Source organism: Conger conger, chromosome 5 (genome assembly GCF_963514075.1).
Source record: "Conger conger chromosome 5, fConCon1.1, whole genome shotgun sequence".
Taxonomy (NCBI): domain Eukaryota; kingdom Metazoa; phylum Chordata; class Actinopteri; order Anguilliformes; family Congridae; genus Conger; species Conger conger.
The window spans coordinates 19926108-19946129 of record NC_083764.1 but is presented as its reverse complement, the minus strand read 5'-3'; the positions used below and the strand labels follow the sequence as shown (position 1 = coordinate 19946129).

General features: G+C 44.1%; 1 protein-coding gene across 1 annotated transcript; it reads left to right on the top strand.

Annotated features, from left to right (window-relative positions):
- The first annotated feature begins 939 nt into the window (after positions 1-939).
- ppp1cb (protein phosphatase 1, catalytic subunit, beta isozyme) lies at positions 940-19959 on the top strand. The gene is made up of 8 exons (XM_061241319.1): positions 940-1048; positions 9537-9668; positions 14834-15064; positions 15766-15870; positions 16345-16416; positions 16789-16940; positions 17795-17929; positions 18411-19959. The coding sequence occupies exons 1-8, from the start codon at positions 997-999 to the stop codon at positions 18513-18515; spliced, it is 984 nt and encodes a 327-aa protein (XP_061097303.1). The 5' UTR covers positions 940-996; the 3' UTR covers positions 18516-19959.
- Positions 19960-20022: the final 63 nt, after the last annotated feature.

Below are 20022 nucleotides of genomic sequence, written 5' to 3'. Positions count from 1 at the left end.
TGGTATATGTAATGTGTACTAAATCAGATGAATAAGACTAATTATGCAAACTGAATTCTGAAATTAGACTGACTTTGGCCCATGTGTTGTGTACTACTGCAAATGACTAGGACTGATATGCAAACTGAATCACACATTTTCCAACATGTTGGGAAAAATGTTTGTCTTAATGAAATGTTGCATTATTTTGACCAACAGATCGAGACATGTCCAATAAAGGCTGCGAATACAGATTCTGTAATCCTGATCTTAACCTATCTGAAAATTCCTTGGAACAAGATTGATTTGATCTGGGGATAGCAAAAAAGGGATTTAAAAATCCAGATAATTCTGATCTAGATTTAAAATTTTAAAATACTGGGCCCTGGTGATTCTAGCTACCATTAAATACATTGATCTTAGAGCCAAACTGGATTTAAGGTATAATTAATTAGGGCACACCTTGCTATATAAAGTGTATAATGTTGAATATTGTAATTTACATTCAAACTGTGAATTGGACTCATAACCACATACATTTTGTGTTTAATGTTATTAGAAAGCATGTGTAGGCCTATCATGACAAGCAGCCTGTTGTACCAGCAGGCCTATAGGGCTAACATAAGTTTGATCGCAAGAGAAGGCGCGAATGTATATGGAAAGAAACTAGAGCCATATTCTCCCAGAGTGTACAATAGAAACGAAAAGGCACAATGGCAATACAACACAATGAAAGGGGGAGTAACAGGTGTGTGAGGAGATTTTTAAATAATTTATGAACTGGTGTTCAGTCATTGGAGTGCACACTCATTCATTACTTTCACTTCATAAATAACTGGAGGCTGAGATATTTGATTGTACGTATGAATGTCGTTAGCTAAAGGAGTAACGGTAATAATAATCCAACCAAAAATAATGAGCATAGCGTCAGAGGCCTTTGGAATTACTTTTCTCTGCGCGCACTCCCTCTGGTGGTGATTAGGAGAAAGGTGATTCTCCTTCAGACCTCCGAAGAAAATGGCGGAAGGCGAACTGAATGTTGACAGCATCATCTCTCGACTCTTGGAAGGTACGAAATTTTATGATTTTGCATTTGCCTGTACTGCGATTGAAACTGAGTTGTGATTTTTTAGCAAATATCTAATTGTGTATGTCAACGACCAATAACACGACGTAAGTATATTTATAAACAGCCGGAACGTCGATTTCTCGTAAGCGGTTCCTACTATGCAAGTATAGAAATAGAAAATGTGTAGCTCGTTAGGATTAGCTTGCTGTCTACACTGAACTAGCTATTATAAAATCGGCCAGCATATGTTCCATACCAGCGGCCAAAATGACATGGAAAAACGAGTCGAATCGCCTTTTCAGAAGGTTATTGCCTACTTTACCTAACTGCGTAGAATCGCGTCGGATTGTTGTTGCCAACTAGCACGCTAGCTAGCTGGAAAGCTTAATACTGTTCTGTTGTGTGATTCTCTAGATAGCTAGCTAGCTAGCTATGTGTGTTTTGCCTGATGTTTTGGACTGCAGTGACTGGCTTTCAAGCCATGTAGCTAGTGCGTTTTGATTGACAAATTGCAACTAGTGCCGTTTATTTTTCACAGTATGATTGCACTTCGGTCATCACCTTCGTTGCTGTTTTTTTATATCGAAGCAGTACTCGCTAACTAGGCAGATGCTAGAGAGGTGGGACAGAAAGTCGAATGTAGCTCGGCGCACGCACACACCCCCTCCGCGCTTGGAAACGTACAACAACGGCGATATTGGAATTCTGTGCACGGCAACAGAGGGGCTGTTCCCTCGGACACTGAATGCATGATCGCGAGTGCAAACTGACCAGGGAACAAGGGAACATTGCCTGTCTTCACATAATGGCCTCTTTCTGCTTCTGCTGGCTTTTTCAATCCCTTACGTTATTTGTCTTTCTGACAATTTCATCATCTGTCAGTCTGTCTTAAGCTCTTCAGAACGGTTGCCTTGCGTCTGACTGTCTGTCCCGGCTAGCCCACCCAAATGCCAATCTCTGTTTTTGACTTTTAATCCTCTGGACATTGCTAATGTTATTCTTTGCAGTAAGACGTGACCAGAAGAATTGGCTGATTCGAAACCAACAATATAATCGTTCATTCTATCCCAAAGATTATGTTCCTTGATACAGATAATGTTAAACATTATAAGAACTAATTTGACCTCAACCTCATTTTGAGATTTTGATTAAGTGAAGCAAGCTAGCTATTTGTTATATTAAGCATATGAAGGCGCTGCAGATTTCTGCTCTGCAAATATAGCCTGGATTATGACAGGCCATTTTTTTATTTTGTCAGGCAGGAACAAAATAATAAGATAAATGCATGTTGAAATGTCAGTTGAATTATGAGTCTGTCAGAAATTGGGGATAACCTTGCCGAACAAACCAGTCTGGCAAGGTTTTACAACTCCACATTTGGTTTTTGTAAGGGGAAATTTTTATAACTGTTGAGAATTAATGCTCACAACTGTTCTGCAAAAGGAAAGGGTGGCCTTTAAAACCACTGCGAAACAGAGATGGCTGGTATGAAACTTCAGAAGCGTCTCCATTGAAACACTCAGTGGAGAATCCCAGAAGAGGTAGCGAAACAGTCTACACAACTGCAATTGTTTCTCCTGTGGGTAGCGACCCTTGAAAATCCATTAACATAGTTTCAGTTTGACGTACAGTAGTTGGCCTAATCCTGAAATGAAGCAGGCCCAATATTTACTAACATATCTTGGTATTATTATAGTACAGTACTACAAATGTTTCAGAATTGAATGTACTTGGCCAACACCATCTCTCATCCAGTTCCTTCGGGCAGCACAAACAACCATTAAGAGCTTGTATGGTGAACCCGTGTTCACATGAACTGTGATCTCGCCCCCTTTCGTCAGAATCCAAATTGGGTCCTTTTCTCAATGTTCACCACTGACTTGTCCTGCTGTTACCTGAATATTTTTGTATAGGTCGTAAATTAATATTTGACTCTTCTGTTACCCTGAAGTGTGGTAGGAAGGGTACATTTAAATAGAATTTGCCATTTTTTGGCTACCACAAAATATATCTTCCCCCTTTCTTTTGGACTTTGGGGATGACTTGACACAGTGCCTGTGTGACTTCTGATCCTGCACAAGGAGAAAAATATATTGAGGCCTTATACTCAGGTCAAGTATTGTTTGAAAAGATTTTTGTGCAATTGTTTTCAATGCCATTGATTATAGTGAACCCAAAGGGAGCAAGAGTTGAATAGATTTTTCCTCCTGGAAAGATGTGTGTAACTGGCATGGGGAGGAGATTGTATTGGGCTCTCTGGACAGTCAGACTTCCCTCTAAAGCACCTCACATAATTAGAGTTGCTTTAATTAGCCTCGCTCCTCAATGATTAATCACCCACCAAAGGAGAAAAGCCAGTTGCTCGATGTCCAGCTGACATCTTACTGTCTGCCCGATTTGAACCCAGCAGAAGGATTTGAATTAGCAGTGAGACCCCTGCCAACCACAAACATTTTTTCCCTCTTGAACAACAGCAGTCAAGCAATGTCCCTTCGACAGCGACCCAGCATTACATTAAATTTATTTAGCAGACGCTTTCATCTGAAGCGATGTACAGTAAGTCCATACCGAAGGTCAATAGAACATTTACATTTACATTTTACATTTTAGTCATTTGGCAGAACAGCTACAGAACAGGTTGGATAAGGTACAACTCGCATAAAGAATCAGCTGTCTGCAGGCATGAACATCACGTTTAGTACACATGTTAAATAGGCCAAGTCAGTACGTATGGCTTGCCAAACTATCGATAAGGTAAGCAACTACAGCACCAAGATGAGTAGAAATGTAAATATGAAAGTCCTAGATTAAAATACAAAGTATAACAAGAGGGCTAGCAGATTAAAACAGGTGATACAGGAGTGATAATAGATTTGTGAGCTCCTGCCGAGAAGTAAAGTTAAACTAGTCTAGGTACTGCGCGTGGAGATGAGTCTTCAGACTGCGGCGGAAAATGGGCAGTGACTGAGCAGTTCTCGGAGGACCGGGGAGGTCGTTCCACAGCCGGGGAGCGAGGGCGGAGAAGCGCCGTCCATATATCCCGCCTGGCTCCGTCGCCACCGTCATCTCGTCTTTTAATCCTCGATCTAGCGAGGGAAAGCGACGCTCGGGCCAGATTAAGACGGTTAATTGAATAGCGCAGGGGAGGGCGAGGAAAGAGTTCCCCTAATCCGGCTCAGACCACCCCGTGCCGCCGAATCTAATCCGTCACCCTTTGAGGAAAGCGAGCGTTGAAGGGAGGAGAGGGAGAGGCGAGGCTACGGAAGACGAGACCCTTCTGGAGACGTGCCGCTTGAGCGGTGTCCACTCTGTCAGCAGCGAAACCGGCTCTCCCGTCCCGCACAGCGGCCTGGACATTGATACCCGTTGTTATACTTTCAGCCGTCCCAAGATGGGTGGGCTTCGGTGCAGATTTGTCCCAAGGACATGGCCTGTGACTGTGAAGAGCATCGGAGTGAGTTCGGATTAATCGGGCATTTTAGTCATGGGCTGCTGCTGCATATTTTCCCCCCAGGTGCTGATGTGAGACTGTAAAACAGAATTCTCACTAATTTCCATATGAGACCGTTAAGACTGAGCTGTCTCTTATTTCCGTATGAGACCGTTAAGACAGAGGCCCTTCTTGTTTCCATATGAGACAGATTGATCGTCGCATTTATATCACTCTTTTCTCACACTCAAAAGCGCTTTACAGTGATGAGGGGAACTCTCTTCAACCACCAGCATGGGTGATGCAACAGCAGCCATTTTGCTCCAGGATGCTCATCACACATCAGCTAAGGTGGAGAGGGAAAGAACAATTTTTTGCCAATTATGTTGGATTATCATGTGGCAGGTTGAAAGGACAGTTAAGACTGAGCTCCCTCTTATTTCCATACAAAACAGTTCATACTTATTATACCAGTTACTGAGCTATCTATTATTTTGGTGAGACAGTTAAGACTGTGCTCCCTTTTATATCAGTGAGACAGTTAAGACTGTGCTCCCTTTTATATCAGTGAGACAGTTAAGACTGTGCTCCCTTTTATATCAGTGAGACAGTTAAGACTGTGCTCCCTTTTATATCAGTGAGACAGTTAAGACTGTGCTCCCTTTTATATCAGTGAGACAGCTAAGACTGTGCTCCCTCTTGTTTCTATAGGAGCTTGCTAAAGCTCTGAGTTCCATTTGGCAGCCAGTAAAGAATCCCCTCTTGCATTGGTGAGTCAAGTGGCTTGCAAATGTCTTACGGTGTATTTTTTTTTACAGACTAGGCTAATCCTTAATAATAGTCTTGTTTTAATAGTGAGGGCTGTATTTGCATACTATCTGAACTGTCTAAATATCTGAGAAATGTTAAGCATTTTAGACGTTTTCTTGATAATACAAGTGTAAATTGGCAACGATTGTTTCATGTATTCTTCAATGGGTCATGATTGTAATCCATCATGGAGGTCACAGTTAGCCAGAATTAAGTTCTGGTGAACGCAGACTGTGGCAAATACATGACATATGGGGCGTTCTATTCATATTCTGCATTGCAGTTTATCTGATAAACACTCAGACTCTCACAGATTCTACACCGGAGAGAGACAGAGCTTTTTCCTGTAACCTAGTCTCTGCTAAATTGACATTTGAAGATGCTTTGATCGTAAATTTAGGTCTTTGCCAGTATCGCATTCGTTCCATTGACTACAGTGTCAGAACACACATGTAGAGCAGGGCTGGGCGGTTCTATTCCTGGAGGGCCGATATGTGTGTTGGTTTTCTGTTTCAGACAATTACCCTGGGTCACTTTGCTAATTAGCTGGAGACACCAATGCCGACACGCTTGTAGATGAAATCAAGGTAAAACTTTCCTTGTGGGGACACAGAAATGGGTATCAGCTGGCATTCATCAGATTGTCAGTACGCTTCGAGATGATGTCCTCTACTGTACAACATGAGCCTCAAGCAATAGGAGTGGACTGGTTATGAGGAATAAGAGAATGTTCATCAACGGTCCACCATATTATTATGTTTTGCCAAAAAACCTTCTTCCTTTCTTCTTGTTAATCTCATTGGCTACGCATCCAACGAAACCCTCCTACAGTCCCATTTATACTGTATTATGACGGACGTCTTCATTTAGGACAGTTCTCCGAAGTTAGAAGCATTTGTTGAATCCGAAGTGGCGCACTCGTACGCGCCCTGTGTATGAAAGAAGTAGGAGAAATTAATAATAATATGAAAATCTTCTTTGCATGGGGCCCAATGATTGGAAAGACCATACTGGGAAGAAAGTCAAATTTTGGGAAAGAACGAACCACCACCCCATCCACCTACCTAACTATCCACTCTGTCCAACAGTGGAACAGTCCACCACCCACCCTCTTGATCTTCTCGCAACGAGACGAGACAACGAAGAAGCCTATGTTTGCACTGCCAAAACAATACAGTTCTGCAATGGGTTTAGTGTTACAATTCAAAAGCCGACATTTACATACGAATGTGTTATAATACATTGCATTTTCATTATAAGCGTTGTGCGTGGTTACGTAACAACGCACTGAATTTGCACTCGCATATCTTTAGATCCACTCAAGATTTGTTTATGTGTGGTCCTATGGCTGACGTTGTACATGCAGTGTGTGGTTGCATTATTCTGTTTATCCGTATTACCCTTCAGTTATCCGCATCATGGAGGATCAGTGCTGCCTGACGGAGTATGTTTGAAGGTTCTGTGAAAAACCGGAGGGCTAACTGTTGTGATGCAAGACCCAAGACCTTACTCACGTGTGATCCATCAATGAGAGTCTTTACACTTATGCAGATCTTAAATGTCTCTCACATGCTGCTACCTCCAGGCGTCAATAAAAAATGAGCCAAAGCGTCAACTGTCGGTGTGAGAAGATTTCAGTACAGAATAAACGGCGCTGGTAAACAAGCAAGTGGAGCCTTGTCCACAGAGACAACAACGGTACATCAAGCACAGGCACCAACGGGGTGTTTGTGTGTGTGTCTGTGTGTACTGTGGACAGGGGCTCCCCAGCGTGTATTAGGCGTACTGTCTCTGTTAGCTTCTTTTTGAGGAGGAGGTTTGGTTTGGAAGTCTCGCTTGGAATGAAGAGAGGACAACTCCTCGAGGGTAGTCGAGCTGCCCTGTGTTAGAAATGGTGATGGATCAGGTTCCGGCTCTCTCCAGCTTTCTGCTCACACCTGTGGGATCTCTCTCTTGTCTCTTTCTCTCTTTTTCTCTCTCTCTCTCTCTCTTCGTCTCGCTTGGCGCCCGACCAGGAAAGCGCCCGCCACCCGTTCACCGCGCATTAGCCATTTAACCCCATTACCGAACATTTGGCGGTTAATAAGCAGGGATCCAGCCCTCTGTCAACCACTTGGCGGCTCATTGCTTTTGAGGAAAACTTTGTATTCCACATGCTTAACAACAACGGTCAGGTTTTGCTTTTAAAAATGGCATATAAAAAAATAATAATAAACCTTTCAGTGGCCATTGAAAAGTAGTGGGGTGAAACTTGGGGCGGGGGTGTGGATAAGAAACCAGCTTTGTCAGCCTTAGCTCAGTTTCTCCCGTACAATACCCTCATTCACACTCCTAAGGGCATCAGAGAAGAGGATGGCTCTGTGTCTCAGGAAGACCCTGAAGTGCATGGCTCAAGGACTAACCAGGGATCTCAAGCGCTGAGAACTGCTGCTTTTCCACCCTTTACCTGGGAGTCTGGTGTGAAGACAGTCTGGCCAATCGGTAGCCCTATTTCTTCACTTAATTACCCGGGAGAAAAGAAAACCAGGGCTGGATTTGGATTCGAGGGATAGATGTCATGACCCCTGTACTAAACCAGTTCAAATCCTGTCACTGGTATTCATACATGGCCCTGATAGTGTGCCTTTTTCATGTTCACGTATGGAATTCTAGTGCATGACTAGTTAAGCATTTTCCCCAGCATTAATGGCCGTTTATACACTATAGTTTCCAATAAAATTTCGATCTAGCTGTTTTTGTTTCAGTCAATCCGCTCTGTACTTCATACTTATTATGTTCAGTTTTCTGATACACAATATTGTGAGTTTGGCACTTCTAGAACCTGAATCACGATGTGTATGTTTTGGGGGAAGTTACAGTACTTGAAATGTGTGTCAAAAGCACTTAGCAGTTAGACTGAATCTCTGGACTGTCAACGGGTTTGTTGTCACTGGCCCTCTTGCAGAATAACTTATCAAATGAAAACAAAAAGAAGGCTTATTTTTGCATAACACGTGTTTGGACTGAACAAAGGTTTCTTTGCGGTAATCTGTGTGCTTGCTGGCGTGAACCTCGAACCCAAAAAGCTCACTATCCAAGCTTAAATCTGCAGCCTTACGTAAGATGAGTGCAAAAAACAGCATGGCGCATAAACAGCACTCTGAAAAACAGCCCCCTGGTAGGCAACGGGGGAACGCTGAGGGCTAGCAGCTGGAGAATTCAACAGCCAAATTTTCTATTTATAGAAGTGACATAACCACCCAGACTGGGAACTGCATCGAGGCAGTTTTAATTAAGTGCAGTGCTTTTTTAGAATTTTTTTTTATATAAAAAGGAACATTTAGAACAAAGTGGGTTACCCTACTGAAGCTCAGGTTTGTGAGGAACTAAATATACTCTGGCCTTGTCACAGGGTCTTGCTGGCTTCGAGCAGTCCCTTCTGTCTTAATTAGGCCTAGATACGCAGTGTCACTCAACCGCAGTAATCCAGTTTTGCGATTTTGCAGTGGCTAAAGCTAAAATGATGAGACTGAGAAGCTGCCTGACAGCCCGGAATAAGATCTGGATTATGTCTGCCACTCACACTTTTTCTTTTTGGTTTTTTTCATACACACGCTTCAAAAAATATTGTGGTCACTTGATACTGATATTGTGGTGTCAGTTGTTATGATTTTAAACATCTAAGTAATGGGAGAAACGGTGCCATTGAGCTGTTACCTTTATTCTTTGCTGTGTCAACATTGCTGTTCCATTTGCAATTTTTGCCTGTTACCCGATCACACAACTGTACATTGAAGAATTAAAACATATCTATTGTTTTTATGTAAACTAAGCGCTAGTTATACTTTAGTGGTGGGGAAATGACAAGCTTTGTTGGGTTCAGTGGCCTGTTCTCCTCAGGCGTACATTTGTTGCCACTCTGCAGAAACCAAAAAATAAGTGAATCTCAGTATTAGTGTATGAGTATTAGTTTTATATTGAGGCTTAATATTATTTCTTGACATTTTCGCCAAATAAGCCAGAAATATTGAAAATGAGGAAAGACTTTGACTCGTTTGCCAGTGGGGCAAGACATTTTCACTTGTCAACCCAGAAGTAACTTCACATTAGCTAAAACGTTCTACTTGTGAGAAAGAAATAAGATCGTAATTATCTTATTTCAAGACTAAAATGACAGTCATTGGTGCAGAGAGGCTGGCTGTCTTGCTGAAGAAAAGCGGTAGAGGACCGATGCGGGTGCGGTGGTTAATGTGTGCTCCCCTCCCCCAGTGCGAGGATGTCGCCCCGGGAAGATCGTTCAGATGACGGAGGCCGAGGTGCGGGGCCTGTGCATCAAGTCCCGGGAGATCTTCCTCAGCCAGCCCATCCTGCTGGAGCTGGAGGCCCCGCTCAAGATCTGCGGTCAGTCCAGCCGTTCTCACTCCCAACCTCCCTCCACTCTTTCTCTCGCTCTCTGTTCTTATCCTCTTCCGGCCTCTGACTCTCCATCCCTTCTTCATTAGAGGAAATTATAGAAGGCATTTTGGGAAATATACCATTTTTTAGACTTAGACGAGATTTAATTTTCGTCCGTAGCCTACCTCCTTCGAAACGAAGAAATACACAGCAACTCCGAAGCTGTCTTATTGAAACAAGGTGTCATGTGTATTTTCAATACACATGCGGGAGAGACGTTGTTTTCGGAAATGTTCTACCTTTTAAAACTTCAGATGGTGCCCGGATCACAGGATACATGTGTGTTCAGCGGTTATAGTTCCAACCGTCTAACTTCTCAGAAAACAGTCTCTCCTTTGAATTTCTTTCTCACACATGTATTTCAAATACACAATACTTTGTGTCAGCTGCTGACTCCTATAGGCTTCAAGTCTTTATGCTATGCTAACACATTATGCGAACATGGAAATTGTGAATGCACAAAAATGAAAATGAAATCGAACATCTCGTCAAAGTCTGGTTAAGTCAGAAAAAAGGCATATTTCCCAAAATGTTGCTGTTTTCCTTTATTGCTCTCGTTCTGTCATACTTTCTTTTCCCATCTTCCCATCTCGCTCTTGTTTTTCTGCCTCTTTCTGTTTCTCCGCCTATTTGTCGCCACGCTCAGTTTTCAGCTGGCTGGCCAGGCTGTCACTCAAACGGCACAGTGATCTTATCTGAAATGTTGGGCTATCAGACAAGCGTACTGCTCTCGTGTGTCACTCTCTCTCCCACAGTCTGTGCCAGAGAGGTGCATGCTGGTCCTCCCCCGGGAGTCAGAGACACTTTAGCCTTGTCCTGCAGGGCCAGTTCCTCTCTCCAGAGGAATTCTCTCTCCACAATTTTTAATGGAAGGTGCCAGCCTTTGTTCTCTGTGCAGCTCAGCCTGCCAGTGTTACAAAGCTGCTTCTGTGGTTATTCGCCATATTCTGTTTTGCCGTTATGTCTGTTGTGGTCTCTCTCTCACTCTCTCACTTTCACTCTCTCACTCCCTCACTCACTCTGTGCGTCTCTGTCTGTGTGTGTATGCGTGTGCGCACACGCTTCCAAAAAGATGATCTAATGGCCTTTTGTTGCGATACTTCAGTTGTCCAAAGTACGGCGGACAATGTGCCCTTGTGATCTCAGATTCATGCAGCGAGCCCGTTTCAGGGACTCGCGTCTGAGGGAAGTTCTTTGCATTTCAGTTTCCTTTTTTCTTTGCCCCTTTCTCTCTCTTTCTCACGCTCCCTCCCTCTGTCTGTCCGTCTCCCTCCCTCCTTTCTTTGCTCTCTCTCCCTCCTCTTCCATACACTCAGGATTCATGGCGAGCATTTACACACACGTAAATAAGGGAAGCCTGACTGCTCAACACTCACAGTTAAAGGAATGTCATGTTAGTTTATAGGAATTCAGCCTCCATTTTAACCTGTGTCAGATGCGGTGGGGTGCAAACATTTTGTTTCCACTTATTCAGAGTAGTATTTGTCGATCCAGATAACTGGTCACATTCCAGTGAAACTTTGTAAATATTCACTGCAGCTCACCTTGGTAAAACCAACCTTGCGGGTCCATTGCTTTCTGCCCTCAAAGCAGCAAAATGTTTAATTTTAACAGCAACATCTCCAAATTCAAAGTTTCAACCAAACTACCCCATTAAGTGTTGCAGTTTGTAGTCATAATACCTGGAAGTTGGTTAGCATCTACAGATCTTAAAGGGTTTTCGGCAGAAAATAAGGTCTGTATTTAACATAAGCCTAAACAAGTTTAACATTTTGTTATACAACATAAATCACACCAGTTAATATCTCAACCATGAACTGCTAACAAGTTGTTATATGGAAACTACAACAAATGGTCACTTTCTGCAATGTCTTGACACCACTCAAGTTGCATACTACTTTGCCTGCACCAAACTTTGTGTGAATATTATTCAGTTGCCATTGTTCAGGTAGTAGTTATCGAAAAAGTATAGAAATTAAACTCTGTGGATATTTGCGAGTACTTTTGAAAGAACGGTTGTCGTTGAATTTTTGGAAGTTTAACCTGGTGAGCTGCAGCGAATATTTAGAAAAACAATCTGGATGAACATACACCACAGGTAAGTAGAAACATACCTTAATGTCGGTATTCTGTTTCTAATGGAGTCCCACGTTGTCTTGATTCCCTGGACCTTGTCTGTTCGGGCCAGGGCAGGACTCGTGTCTGAGGGATTTGATCCATGCTGGACACTCACTGCAGTGAGGACTGTAGTAGCTGAATGTTGTTCATCAGCCCAGTGTGGGATTATATAAGACTACAACTACCCACAACTGATTCCCTACCTGTCCTGTAAACAGCACATAAATGCATACACACATGCGGAACACATAGACTCTCACATACATGCGCGCACTCACACATACACACGCACACATATACAGTACAAGCAGATGGGGAGAGAGAGAGAGAGATGGGAACCCAGAAAACGACGTTCATCCTCCCACAAGTGCACACACGCGTTCACTCATACATAGATACCACACACACACACACACACACACACACACCCCATGCACAACCCGCATGTGCGTGCACACATACCCACTCATGTACACACAACATACACCATTCAGAACACACAATATGGACAACACACATGTAAACTCAGGAAATGTGCACACTTTGTTTTTGCCTGCATGCTAAAAGCCTCTCTGTATCACACTGACCGATGCACGCGGGCTTGTGCGTAGGTGCGTCTTTAAATAGGAACGAGCGGGCGGGTTGCTCAGGAGTGTGTGGACGGGCACGTTGGTGGTGTGTGCGCTTGGCTACGATGAGATGAGACATTTTAGCAGCGAGCGTGGGGTGTGTGTGTGGGAGGATGAACGTCGTTTTCTGGGTTCCCATCTCTCTCTCTCTCTCTCTCCCCATCTCTTTAATTCCTGGCACACTTCCTGTTCTACCCGTCGAGTGATAGAGCAGCTTCCAACACTCTCCAGCTTTTTGCTAGCAATTGAGAGCTTTCTCTTTTTCCCCTCTTCCCCATTCCTCTCCATCGTTCCCTGTCTCACCCCCTCTTTTTCTCCCACCCCCTCTCTCACTCTAACACACTTCTTGTCCTCCCCATCTAGTGATAGACTGTCTTCCAGGCTCTCCAGCCTTTTGTTTGCACCTGAGGGTTTTCTCTTTTTTCCTCACCTCTCTCTCTTTCTTTCCGTCTTCCGCTCTCTCACCCCCTCTTTCTCTCCTTCGTAGTCTCATGTGGCTCCGTGGAGGAGCCTGATTAGCAGGAGGGCAGAGGCCTCCCCGCTCCTCCCTTCGGCTGCAGTGCAGCAGGAGGGGGTTCAGATAACGCATGTGGGGCGGCTGAGGCCGGGCCGTTCTTTCCACCACCCACAGTGAGAAATGGGCTAAAGATGAGGCTGCAGTTGAATAAGGGGGTTTGTGCCGTGCAGAGCGAACAGCCCATCAGCATATTATGGGATGGTTACATAACCTGTTTGGTTGCATTACAGCAGCGGTCTTTTTAGTTACTGGAATGCAGTAGTTGTTTTTACCCCGAATAAAGGGTTAGTGTGAGTGCATGCATGTGCGCAAATGTGCAAGTGTGAGTGACATTATCAGGTTGGGTTCCTCATCACCTAGTTGTCCCATCCCCGTGGTAACAGCCTGACAATTACATCAGTGTCACTGTGTCCCCAAGCATTCTGCTCCAAGTGTGTGCATGTGTGTGTGTATGAGTGTGTATTCTTTTTGTGCGCATGCATGTGTGTGTCTCTGTGTGCCTGTGTGTGCCTGTGTGTGCCTGTGTGTGCCTGTGTGTGCCTGTGTGTGCCTGTGTGTACTCTGCTTGTGTGTGTGCATGTATGACTGTCACACATGTGCTGTCCTTAGCTCTGGAGGGACTCTCGCTGAACTCATTTGAGTGCCCGCCGAGAGAGAGAGAGAGAGAGAGAGAGAGAGAGAGAGAGAGAGAGAGAGAGAGAGAGAGAGAGAGAGAGAGAGAGAGAGAGAGAGAGAGAGAGAGAGAGAGAGAGAGAGAGAGAGAGAGAGAGAGAGAGAGAGAGAGAGAGAGAGAGAGAGTCATTGGCCCCACCTCTTAATCTCTCACTCCCAGCAGTGAGCTGCTGTCACTTCTGCGCCCCTCTCCTTCCTCTCTCCCTCACTCTCTTCGACCTCCCTCTTCTTTCCTCTTCACTCTTTCCTCTTGCGCTCCTCTGTCCATTTTCTCTTCCTCGTTTCTGGAACCCAGTGCACTCTTGAGAAAAGCATTTTCCGGCTTGTCATACCATTTCATCTTCTTCCCAGCCTTCTGTGCAATATTGCAAGCCATCTGCATTTTCTGCACACATTAGCTTTTGTGTTTATATCACGCTTTACATGAGTGAACATTAATGTAGCTTTTATAATCGGTTAACAGTCATGGAAAATACAAGACGTTAAGTATTTTATCTATTTATATATAGTGCAGTCCGTAAGTATTTGGACAGCTGTGATGCCAACTGTCCAATTACTTTTGGTAAACTACGTATGGGACTACGTATAACGGATCACCTAATATTGATGTAAATACCCTCACATTAAAGGTGAGAGTATGCACATTAACCTCATATTCATTGTTTAATTTCAAATCCAATGTACTGGAGTACAGTGCCAAAAGAACAGAAATTGGACCACTGTCCAAATACTAAAATCTATTTATATATGTAGGGTTAAATTAAAGGGTAATTGTTTGACCTTTTACAGTGAAATAAATTACATAATCCATTTTGTTCATTGTATATTTGTCAGTATTGTTCCAAAATCACCTCTAAAGGACTATTGTAGGCTGTACAAATCTGTCAGGAGAGCTGTTTTGGCAGCTCCTGATGTCAAAGGTGACTAGAGTGTAAAGCCATTTGGTGCCATGAAAGGGGTTCATATTCCCTTTGCTGGTGCTTTTTGGAACATTTAACGGGTTGGAATGTCCTTTAAGATGGCGGACCTCGATCAATTTCTTGGTCAGGAGCAAGAAAAAAAAGAAGAAAAAAAAAAAAACATTGCAAGGAGCCCCATGTGCCTATGTCATCATCCCTTTCTTCCAGTCTCTCTCTGATCTCCTGATTTCTCCTGGCTGCCTCTCTCTCACGCAGGTGACATACACGGGCAGTACACAGACCTGCTGCGGCTCTTCGAGTACGGTGGCTTTCCCCCAGAAGCCAACTACCTGTTCCTGGGGGACTACGTGGACCGAGGCAAGCAGTCCCTGGAGACCATCTGCCTGCTGCTGGCCTATAAGATCAAGTACCCCGAGAACTTCTTCCTGCTGCGCGGGAACCACGAGTGCGCCTCCATCAACCGCATCTATGGCTTCTACGACGAGTGTAAGGCCCGCACACATACACACACACACACACGTGGGCACATGCACACACACACACACGCATACACACACACACGTGGGCACATGCACAAACACACACACGCACGTGAGCACATGCACACACACACACACACACACACAGACACACTAGCTGCATCCACTGTGAGACATGCACAAACACACACACACACAGTGCAGTCCATAAGTATTTGGATCTTTTTCTCTTTTTTTTTTCTTCTTTTAAATTGGGTGGACTGCATATAAAAAGGGCTGTAATTATTAGACAGTTCACCCAATACGGATGTAAAAACCCTCAAATTAAAGTTTTGAGAGAATTGAAAGTCTGCACTTTATCCCCATAGCGATTGTGTTATTTAACTGTTTACAGAACGAAAACCTGTGTCCCTGTCCAAATACTTACGGACTCCAGTGTACCCACACACACAGACACCACATCTTTGATTAGTGTAAGACACACACACATGAAACACCGACAAAGAAGTGATAGAGCTTTATCAGCCAGTCACATGTCCCAAGTCTAATCATTAAGGTTCTATTGAGCTCACGTTGTGATCGGACCATACCCGGACCATCCGCCAATTATGCACGTGTTGAATCCGCATTGGTAGCTGATGGGGCTATGAAATGGAGGATGTCTGCCACCTGATTCTTTCTCTTCATCCCTCCGTTTCTATCTCTCAGGCAAGCGCAGGTTCAACATCAAGCTGTGGAAGACCTTCACCGACTGTTTCAACTGCCTGCCCATCGCCGCCATCATAGACGAAAAGATCTTCTGCTGCCATGGAGGTGTGTGGGGATAGGTGGGGTAACTGACCTGAGTCAGATCAGTTCTCATGGATCCAAATACTTTTCTACACTTTACTGAACTCCCCTGGTGTATTGGAACATATGAGATCCTCTTCAAAAGTGCACCTTCTGGTCCTCTTGGTTAGTTCAATTGGAGCCGGCAAGATCAGTCGAGCACAGAAAAGTATTTGAATCCCAAATGTTATTGACTGAAGTCTGTGGGGTCGAGCCAAGCAGCTGTTCCCTCAGTGTCACGGCCTCCTGATAACGTGTTTGGAGAGTTCATGTCCCCACATCACACAAAAACAAGGCTTATACTCGCTCTCCCTCCTCTCTCCCTCTGAAAGCGTGTGTACAGCAAACCAAAGGAATTATAAAATGAGTGATATGATATTAATAATAACATATCACTCATTTTCTAATTGTTAAAGTTATTAGAGCGTGATTAGTGAGATACAGCCTCTCTCCTTCTAGGTCTGTCTCCTGACCTGCAGTCTATGGAGCAGATCCGCCGCATCATGCGACCAACTGATGTTCCTGATACAGGTGTGTGTGTGTGCGTGCGTGCGTGCGTGCGTGCGTGCGTGCGTGCGTGCGTGCGTGCGTGCGTGCGCATGCGTGTGAGCGTGAGTGCATGCATGCGTGCGTACGTGAGTGTGTGTGCGTGTCTGCGTGCGTGCGCGTGTGTGTGCACGTGCGTGTGTGTGTCTGTGAGTGTGTCGGTGCGTGTGTTTGAGTGTGGGAATGTATCTGCACACATGCATCTTAAAATGGTTACTGTAGTGTGGATGGTTATTTTATTTATTGAAAATTGCATAGGCAACCAAAAAGTACTGTTTTTTTTTGGGGGGGGGGGCCTGCGTGTAAGTATGGTGTGCACATGTATGTGTGTAAACATTAACAGTCTGTCTCTTGCAGGCTTGCTGTGTGACCTTCTGTGGTCAGACCCAGATAAAGATGTCCAGGGCTGGGGGGAGAACGATCGGGGCGTGTCCTTCACTTTCGGGGCCGATGTGGTCAGCAAGTTTCTCAACCGCCACGACCTGGACCTCATCTGCAGAGCACATCAGGTACTGACCTGAGGCTGTTGTGTGCAGCTAGAGTGATGTAAATCATGTGCTATTTTGGACAGCTTGCAAGGTCAGGTTCAGTCCCGACAAAAGGCAGCAAAACGTTTATTTAAACCGAAATGGTGGCGTGTTGAACGTTGATGGGATTCACTGGTTTGCTACTATTGCGTCTGAGAAGGCCATTCTGTACATTCTCTGGGCTTTAAAGCATAGCCTTATGTCACTATTGATTCTGGCTACAGCCCCGACACACCCACCAAACCAGAGCAAACATACCTGTGGCAAAACGTGGCACACCGTTGGGAGGAAACATCATTCAACCCAGAATCCATTTTCCGATTCAACATGCCCCAGGCTTTCATTCCAAACAATCACTTCACCTGCTGATTTCACCAATTAATACACCTTCAACCAGAGAGGAGGGAACTAATTACTGAAATCAGCAGGTCCAGTGATTGGTTGGAATGAAAACCTGCATACTTTGGCTTCTAAGGGACATGGTTTCCAAATCTTTCCAAAATACTGCACTTAGCCTCCATTTCTACTAATTTATTAATACGTATTTACACAGGATATTAATCTGTTTTAAATTGGCCTTAATTGTGCCCTTTCAACGGTGATTGCTGGTGAGTTTGATTCTGTTGACAACGGAGCAAAATGTGACATTTTTGTGGTTTTAATAAAACTGTGTAGCATGTCTAATGGTATTTGGTGTTTGTATTGTTTAGTTGTGTATATTGTGTGTGTATATAATTAGGTTGAGTTGTATTGTGTATAATGACATTAGGTCATGTGTGTTTACTAGCGCTCAGTCGTGTGTAGTCTACTGCATTAACGCTGTATTCTGTAAACAGGTGGTGGAGGATGGGTACGAGTTCTTTGCCAAGCGACAGCTGGTGACGCTGTTCTCGGCTCCGAACTACTGCGGGGAGTTCGACAACGCGGGTGGCATGATGAGCGTGGATGAGTCCTTAATGTGCTCCTTCCAGGTGAGGAACCGTACGCACCTACACACAAACCGAATCACTAATTATGAATCACACACACTCGTAGACACGCATAATGAACAGTGCAGTCTGTTAGTATTTCGGCAGTGGTACAATATCTTAGTTTGGCTCTGTACTGCAGCATGACCATGAAGTGCAGACTGTATTTACACCTGTATCGGGCGATCCATGTAAGAATTACATCCCTTTTTGTACATCGCTGCAGCAGAGCCCAAAGAACAGAAATTGTACCACTGTCCAAATACCTACGGACTGTACTATATATATGCACATGGTTATCGTTCACCGCGCACAAGTAGAATCCGCAATCTCAAAGTCTGCATGCAGTCTTGTTAAGAAGTGGCTAAAAGCTCCACATTTCGGCATCAGCGAAACTGTGTTGGTGGCCGTCTTATATTCCTCTTGCTAAAGCATCTCTAGCATAAATGGACACAGTGTTAATATTTTACTCTGTCTCTGATAGATCTTGAAACCATCGGAGAAGAAAGCCAAGTACCAGTACGGAGGGGTGAACTCGGGACGTCCGGTCACCCCGCCCCGCACTGCCCAAGCCCCCAAAAAGAGGTGAGCGGCTGGTGCGACCTGCCGGCCCCTCCCCTGAACCCCACGACCCCCCCTCTCCCAATTGTACCCCTCTAACTACCCTTCTCATCCGCCTGTAGGGGGCAGTCCGGCACCCCCACTTCCACACTGACAACTTTCTTATACACGTGTACATATAAAAATTTTGCCGTGACCAATATCTTTTCTTTTTTCTTTTTTTCTTTTTTTTTTGCTTGTTGGTATTTTCGATATTAATATTATTTAGTCGGTCGGTTTCCAGGGCCGTGTGTCGCTCAGTTTCTGGTATTTTGAGGTGCAGCAATATGACTCGGAGGACTGTGAGGGCAACACGTGATTTGCCTGGTTGTGTTTTTCCGATCTGTTGGACTCCGTTAAAGCATTTACAGTGAATGACAGTTCCGGCCAGATTTTTGACTGAGAGAATGTAATTTCACTCATCTGGACTTGCAAATTTCCACATGGAGAAACCCTAATGAAGTTATTTGTAGAACCATGAAAAGTATGATGGCACCCGTACATGTATATTTATATACGACTACATGCACAGTTTGGTACCCAGTGCAATAGGTAGAGCAGATAAGTGTGTTCACACTCAAAGGGCTCTATATAACAGTAAGATTGTTAGTATTTGTGGAGCTTCGCCACCCGTAGCGTAAGGTATGGCACTGATATGACGCTAAAGAGGTCTTTCGAATGTCCCCATCTAAGCCAGCTTCGACGATAAAGGTCATATCCGTCAAATGAAACCATTTGGAAGTTAATGACAGTTACTCTGGAATGGTGCAGTCTTCACTGAAGGAACATGTTGCTTTTGTGGGTGTCTGTGTGAATGTATGCGGATGCTGGGTGTGGTCAGAAGTATTAAGAGTCAAAAGTGAACGATTGGCTGAGATTTCCCCACTCTGACGGGCGTGATCATCCGGACCAATGCTTCCACGTACATCCACAACAAAGCGAGTAGAGGTCAAGGTTAGTTGTGTGTATTTATATATATATATATATATCCGAGAAATGAGTGATGTCTAGCTCTGCGTGCTTTAAGTTGTTTGTGGCACCACCTGGTGGTATTACTGCATAGGTGAATGTGCAAGTTGCCACGGTTGTCCTCACAGCCTAACCTGGCTTGAAGGTTTAACGATTAATGACACTGCTGTTGGACCAGACCGAATTTGCCAGTCGGAATGGACTGCCTGTGCTATGGGCTTCAGAATAGTGTACGCATTCACACATAACAAGAATATGTGCAAGTAAGAATTCAGTTTCTCTTTTCTTTTTTAAAAAAATGTTTTTGGTTTGAGTTTTGTCGTTTGCTTGTTTAATTTCTTTTATTTCCTAATGTGAGGAAAACTAAAAGTATTAAAATAAAAAAAAACAGCAGTTTTGAAATTTGTACAAGTTTGTTTCAGACTCTTTGAAGTGAATAAATGGAACAGAGTGTCGTAAAGCCAGCCTTGTGTGTGTCTGTCTTTCTGGGCTTGATTTCCCAAGATGAGCCGTGATCTTACTCTGTT